Here is a 7,694-nt window from a genome sequence, read left to right as displayed (position 1 = left end):
GAAGAGCCGGAGGGTGGGGCTAAGCAAGGCGCATGCGCTGCTTGGCAGTGGCAGTGTCGTGCGCGCGCTGAGCCTGCCAGCCGGGGTCGCGGAACTAGAGCTGCGGGGTCGGGGCTGCCCTGGTGGATGGAGCTGTTGAGAGAGACACGGTTCTCTGGGGTGTTTTACACACACACACACCGACACCGCTGTACTTGTCTGTGTTCAGAAGCGTCCCTCGTCAGCGTGTGTTGCTGCCTAAAACCTCCGAGCCCTAAAACCTCTCAGCTGCCTGGGCAGCCTTTTTCTTCTCCTCCACTGGCCACGTGTGGTTTCACACCTTTATTGTTCATTATTCTTAGCACTGCTCTGGTTCACCTTTGCTAACGCTATGTGGGGGGAGAGAGGCGGCTGTCGTTGTGCTAGTTAATATTTTAATAGCAAACAGGCATTGATTTGTAGGAGCTTCAGCACTCACACCTCAGTGTTTCTGGTATAACCTGCTGCTTTTTATTGCAATTCTGTAATTTACTATTCTTAATTCTATTTTTCTTTTAATAACACAGGTGATTCTTTGGGATCATATGATTTTGAGATTGACTGACTTCCTGGGATACAGTGTTGTTGTAGCTGTGTTGGTCCCAGGATATTAGAGAGACAAGGTGGGTGAGGTAATATCTTTTATAGGACCAACTTCTATTGGTAACAGAAAAGCTCTGTGTGGCTCAAAAGCTTGCCCCTCTTATTAACAGAAGTTAGCTCCAGCTAAAGCTATTACCTCACCCACATAGTTGAATCATCCAAGTGTGGGGGGTCTCTTGTGGAGAAAAGGATAAGAGAAACTAATTCTAATAAGAGTTAGTAACAATTAGTAGAATTATTGATATTGTTCAAATGAAGTAGGTAAACCATTAGTCTGTCAGTTATGTAATGAGATTACAGATACAACAGAGACTGTGAAATTTGTTTTCTGCATAAAAGTGAAAAAGTTATGTTGTACTGTGACACAGAGACCCTTTGGCAAATAGTCCCCTTTTCTCTGTAAACAGCTCTCACTTCAGACCTGACAAACTCATTATACCAAACACATATCTTGCAGGGTATTTATCCACAAGGGATACCACAGGAGGAATCTACAGAAAGCTCATGACTTGTCAAGACTCACAATCATTGTGTGTTGTGTGTATGGATAATATTTAAAGGAACAATGTATTTATATTGAGACTATGCTTTATGGACTTAGAATATAAATTAATTACCAGGAGGAAATGTGCCCCAATGATGGCCCATTCAAGCAGGAGGGAGTTGTCACCCCTCTCTGATCAGCCAGCAAGGTAATGCAAGGCTCAATTGACCAGTCTTGCTCCCTTCCAAAACTATCCATGGAAAACATATCAGAGCCACCATCAAACAATGAAAACCTCTTAGAGGTGAAGAAGGAACTGTTACAACAGACAGAGCTTCTCCGTGGCAGTAAATAGAAACAAAAGGCTTTTTTCAGTATACCACAGAGGAAGGAGAAGCACTCTGGATCCATTCACTGAGGAAAACTCTTGGAGGAAGGGAGTACTTGGAGGAAGGGAAACCAGCCAGCTCTGCAGCAGACTGAACTTTTGGGTAGAAATCTACTTTATTTGATAAGAAAGGTAACTATTAATAAGTGTAGACCCAGGTTCACATTTTATGTTTTGTATTGTAATCACGTGTTTCCAATATTTTGTCTTATTTCTAGTTAAATCGTTATTCTTACTTTAATAAACCTGATTTTGTTTTATTATAAGTGTTCACAAGTGCTGTGTGGTTTACAGGAGTGATGGCTTAAGATAAAACTGGTACACTGGAACACAACTGCAGAGCAGTTTGGGTGCAGATCATCTGGAATTTCTGTAAGTAACCAGTGTCAGGGGCTGGATATCACAGGGGAATGATTCCAGGGGGCTTGGGGTGCACCTGTGGATAGCCTGCAAGTTGAGTTAGGGCTGGCACAGCCCAAAGGAGAGAGGTTGAGTGGCCAAAAATCTGGTGGTGCCAGGGAACTGATACCCAGCTTCCACAAGAAAGACTCCCTCTCACTGGAGACCTGGGGTAATAGGGTGACTCACAGTACTGGGTACACCAAAAAGTGTCTCATATATTCAATGTAATTTTGAATGAGGAAAATGGAGAGAGGGAGTGAAGAAGAGAGGATCAAAGGGAGGAGAAGAGAGAATGGTTTTATGGAGTAAGGGAAAGCAGAAAAGAGAGGAAGGAAGTCAACAGTTAGATAAGTATCCTGTATAGGGACCATCAAAGCTGGGATTTTTCAGAGGAGTCTGAGGGATTTAGTTAGACACCCAACTCCCATTTAATTTCAATGGGAGTTGAGTGCCTGAATCCTTTAGGGTCTATTGAAAATGCAAGGTTAAAGGGGATCCTTATTTTGCTACGTGTTTGTATATTCATATAGTGTTATAAATAATCTTGCTGTTAGTACATTTTAAGTATGATTTAATCACAAAGTCCATACTCAGAACATCATAGCAGCTTTAGAAGTGGGCCTGGTGTCAGTTGCGTAGAGTTCATCAAGCTTTTGTCGGAACACAACCCACTGAAACACCAACTATATCTATGACTCACCACTGGAATGCAATCCATAGTTAGGAATGCATGTTATTTAAACCTACTCCCACCATCATATGCAATATTCACAAGTGACAACAAATGGTGCATGCCTATATCTGCCATTCCATCCTTGCAAACAGTTTTGTAACCATTATGAAATTCAGCAAAATATACCACTAGGATCCCTATTTACCAGATAGATTTATTGCATGATATTGCTGGCTGACCTCTGGCTAACCAGAGTGAGAATGCACAATGAACAGACATAAACCCCTCTTTGAGTGGTACTTGTATTATGGATGAGTCTTCTTTTTGGAAACTGCCTCAGTAGGCAGCCATGCTGCAGTATATGTTTAAATTAGGGCTGTCAAACGATACAAAAAAAATCACAATTAAGTATGAGATTTAAAAAATAGTTACAATTAAATGCACTGTTAAACAATAATAGAATACCAATTTAAATTCAGCATGGAAGCATGTCCTCTGGAATGGTGGTCAAAGCATGAAGAAACATACGAATGTTTAGTATATCTGGCATGTAAATACCCTGCAATGCCGGCTACAACAGTCCCATGTGAATCCCTGTTCTCACTTTCAGGTGACGTACATAAGAAGTGGGCAGCATTATCTCCCATAAATATAAACACACTTGTTTCTCTTAGCAATTGGCTGAAGAAGTAGGACTAGGTGGACTTATAGGCTCCAAAGTTTTAAATTGTTTTGGTTTTGAATGCACTTATATATTTGTAAATTGTACTTTCATGATAAAGAGATTGCACTACAGTACTTGTATGAGGTGAATTGAAAAATACTATTTCTTGTTTCTTTTTTACAGTGCAAATATTTGTAACAAAAGTGAGCACTGTACACTTTGTATTCTGTGCTGTAATTGAAATAAATATATTTGAAAATGTAGAACATTCAAAAATATTTATAATAAATTTAAATTGGTATTCTATTAATGTTTAACAGTTCAATTAAAACTGCGATTAATTGTGACTACTTTTTTAATCTAGTTAATTTGTTTTGCATTAATTGCTTGCATTAACTGTGATTAATTGACAGCCGTAATTTAAATGGCAGTGTGTGGGTAGAGAAAGGAAATGGAAATCAAGACACCTGTGTTCTATTCCTTGCCCTGTTAGTGATTTGCTGTGTGACCTTGGGCAAATCACAAAACTTCTCTGTCTCAGTTTCCTGATCTGTTAACTGGAAATAATAATAATACAAATCATACTTACTGTTGGAAGTGTTTGAAATTATCAGATAAAAGCAGCTATATAAAATATTCATTATTAAATAAATTCTGGAGAAATCAAAATAAAAAAAATTATAAAGTTTATTTGGAGATTATCACAAACAAAACAAAATAAAAAACTAAAATAAAACAGGACCAAGCAGTTATGTACATGAAAGTTTCTTCAATGCTGAAATGGTTCAAAGTCAAAGAAATGAGAAGAATGGGCAAGATGTCATTTCCTGTAAAACTCCTAAGCCTCATTCTCCATTGCCTTGCACCTACGTCAAGTGAGTGCAAAGTGGATGTAAAATACTACTTCTCAGTTTTCATAACATTTCACATTTGCGTTACACAGATATAAATGATCATGCAAGATGCAAGGTAATTGAAAATAAGCCCTTTTGTGTATTTAACTTTTAAGTACACAGATCTTATATCCTTCAAATTATTATTATTATTTTTTGCACAGAGTTTTAAATGTATTTACCTTTCCTGCCTATAATCTCCCCTTTCCAGCGATATAGAGCTCCCACTTCTGGCCTTGCAGGGTAGGGAAGTCTCAAACCTGGTTCTGGTGCAAGACAAAATATTTCCTACACCTCAAACCAGTGCAGATTAAATCAGAAAATTCCACTTATGGGGGGAAAGAAGGAAACATTTATCTGACAGTTTGTTTTTTTAATATACAGTGGCTCTTCAAAGCTCCTCAAAGTTTTGAGAATTTGGTACATTAGAAATAGATTCAAAAAAGGATTTGTAGACTGAGTGCAGGTAAGGCCATGCAAAGATGCATGGTGAAGTATTTATCACATGATTATCATCACCTATGTTCATATGGTCTGTGTGGGGATGTGAGTCTGTCTGAATACAATACAGTACATATATTTGCTTACTGTAAAAAGCATTATTCAAAATGTGCAATTTGTTTTCTTAATGTAAAATGGATATTTAGAGCGCAGCACTGGCTCACTGAAAAAGTCTCCCAGCAGGCCCTGATATGACAGAACAAAATGGTTTAAGAGAAATCATTACCATCAGTTGCATCAAAGATTCATTAACTCCAAATTCTTAAAATAGGCTTTAGCTCAGCAGACAATTGCAGACTGTCAAGCAAGTAAGAAGGAGTTTTAAAAGGCTGTAAGCAGGCCTAATTAATTTTCTTTCCTTTTTGGTTAAGGGAATTTATAAAAGTAAAAATTAATTTTTTAAAAGATGTGTAATGAATAATACTTTGGGGCCCAATTATTTGTTTTAACAGTCTGGGGACCTATTCCTACAAAGAGTTGTCCACACACATAGAGCCTGATCCAAAACCCACTGAAGGCCATGGTAGTCTATTCACTGACTTAACAGGTTTTGGCTTAGATCCATAGTTACTCTGTATAGAATCCCACTGCAGTCAGTGAGAACAGGAATAACTATAAACGTGTTTGTAACAATTTTCATGACCAGGCCACTGTATTATTATTGTAATTAAAATAATTTAAAACATCTAATTTTCTTTTCTCTCCTTAAGCTGTTCGTTTACATTTGATATTTCACTCAGCTTGGACAGTTTCACTTTCCACTTACAATAAATTTAATTTGCTAATTTCCCTTGACTAGTGCCTTGCTATTGTAATGATATTTCCAGTGAAGTTTCCTAAGGAAAAATAATGCCAGACTGAAAACGACAGAGGGAAATAAAGATTAATCCCATTAAAACATTGACTTTAAACAAAGGCAGAATTAAGGTTGTCTGGCGGTGACCGTGATTGAGTAGGGTTGCTCAGGGAAGGGATAGTGTGTTTGTGAGAGTCCGTGCAAGTGTGAGAAGGATGTAGGTATAGAACAGGGGTGGGCAAACTTTTTGGCCCAAGGGCCACTTCTGGGTATAGAAATTGTATGGCGGGCCATGAGTGCTCACAAAATTGGGGTTGGGGTGTGGGATGGGGTGAGGGCTCTGGCTGGGGATGCAGGCTCTGGGGTGGGGCTGGGTGGGGTGCAGAAGGGTACTCCAGGCTGGGACTGAGGGGTTTGGAGGACAGAAGGGGGATCAGGGTTGGGGCAGGAGATTGGGGTTCTGTGGGGGGTGGCTCAGGGGTGCAGGCTCTGGGCGTCTCATACCTCCAGCAGCTCCCGGAAACAACGGCATGCCCCCCGTCTGGCTCCTACACGGAGGTGCAGCCAGGTGGCTCTGCTGCATGCTGCCCGTTCCACAAGCACCGCCCCTGCAGCTCCCATTGGCCGCAGTTCCCAGCCAATGGGAGCTGTGGAGGCAGTGTCTTGGGGAGGGGGCAGCATGTGGAGCAGAGCGCCCTGGCTGCACCTATGTGTAGGAGCCGGAGCGGTGTCACGCCACTGCTTCCAGGAGCTGCATGGAGCGGCCCCGACCCTGCTCCCCTGCTGGAGTGGGGAAAGCCCTAGACCTCACTCCCCAGCAGGAGCTCCAGGGTCAGATTAAAACAGCTGACAGGCCAGATGCGGCCCGTGGGCCATAGTTTGCCCACCTCTGGTATAGAACCTTATATCCTGGGTTCAGTGGGTTTGAGTTTTTCATTATTATCTCTTACAACCTTAACTGGTCTTCACAAAGTGTTTTGGTGTTTGAACATTTATTAACCTTTGCAAAGACTTCCATTGAAAGAGCGCCAAAAATCAACACGCAGGACCGTCCGCGCCGCCTTGGGATCCCGTGCAGTGCGCACAGAGGGGAGACCGCCCCCCCTGCGCCAATGGCGTGTGCCTGTGCCGACTTTGTGGCTCTGCTTCCGCGGAGGCGTCTCCCGCCAGGGGCAAAGTTGGCCTTGGAGCCTCCCCCACAGCTGAGGGCGGAAAGGGGCAGGGCAGGGATGGGGAAGAGGGACGGAAGACGAGGCTTTCCCCAGCACACAGACTACGTGGGGGGAATGCAATGGCCGGAACCAGCCACTCCGCCTCATTGTCTTTCCCACCTCCCGCCAGGGAACCCCATCGCCGCCCCGCCTGCACATCCTCCAGCGACACCCGGGCGGGCACCGGCCATCCCAGAGCCGGACCGCGGCGCGCCCCCGCCGGCAGTCGTGCCCCGTCCTGCGTAGGCGGGGTGTGTACGTGCGTCCCGCTCGCCCCCTCCAGCCGCTCTTGTGCAACAGCCCGGCCCGGCCCGGCCCGGCTCTCCTCCCCCGGCTCCGGCCCGCCCCTCGCCCCGCCCTTGCGGCTCCCCTCCCTCTTCCCGCGGGGATGTTTCACTAGTTTGTTTTAATTCCCGGGACCCAAGATGGAGGCTGCGCTGGGGCCTGGCGGGCTCCTGCTGCTCCTCCTCGTCCTGGGGCGGCTCGGCCCCGCCGCCCCGCAGCCCACCGCCCCCCCGCAGTTCCTGAGCCAGGTACCGAGAGGGGAGACTCGGCCTGCGGCGGGCGGGGGTGAGGTGCGCTGGGTGGGGGCTTGGCTTGACGCGGTTTCCATCAGAGTTTGGGTCTATGGCTCTCAGCATCACCCCCACTGTACACATTGTTCCAGCGCCCCTGTGTGCTGGGGGGGTCGGGGTGCGCTGGGTGTGCGGGGGCAGGGGACGCACTTGGCATTCCGGGGTGCGTGCTGGTGGGGTAGGGGTGTGCGCCGTGTCAGTGTATCGAGGGGTGAGGGTCCATGGCTAGAATCAGGCTGTTCGTTTGAAAATATAGACCTGATATTTGCCAAGTGCTGAAACTGACATTGATGATCTGTTTTCCAAATGCATTTTAATTAAAATGTGCTTGGGTGATTCCATGTTATCAGACTGCACCAAAATGAGTTTACCAGGAATGGATCTCTTCTTTTTTTTTGTTTGTTTTTTACTCTAACTTTTCTTGTGTATGGAAGGGAATGCTGCAAATGGATGGTTTATGCACATGTTAATATTTAGAAAAACGGC

General features: G+C 44.3%; 1 protein-coding gene across 2 annotated transcripts in view; it reads left to right on the top strand.

The window, feature by feature from the left end:
- Nucleotides 1–6,999: 6,999 nt before the first annotated feature.
- GINM1 (glycosylated integral membrane protein 1) overlaps nucleotides 7,000–7,694 on the top strand; it is a 35,230-nt gene continuing 34,535 nt past the window's right edge. For both annotated transcript variants that reach the window (XM_054021541.1, XM_054021540.1), the window contains exon 1: nucleotides 7,000–7,166. In XM_054021541.1, coding sequence (XP_053877516.1) covers nucleotides 7,059–7,166 — 108 coding nt within the window. In that variant the 5' untranslated portion in view covers nucleotides 7,000–7,058. The remainder of the gene's footprint in view (nucleotides 7,167–7,694) is intronic.

This window comes from Malaclemys terrapin, chromosome 3 (assembly GCF_027887155.1).
Source record: "Malaclemys terrapin pileata isolate rMalTer1 chromosome 3, rMalTer1.hap1, whole genome shotgun sequence".
NCBI lineage: Eukaryota > Metazoa > Chordata > Testudines > Emydidae > Malaclemys > Malaclemys terrapin.
This window is presented reverse-complemented; position numbering and strand designations above follow the sequence as displayed.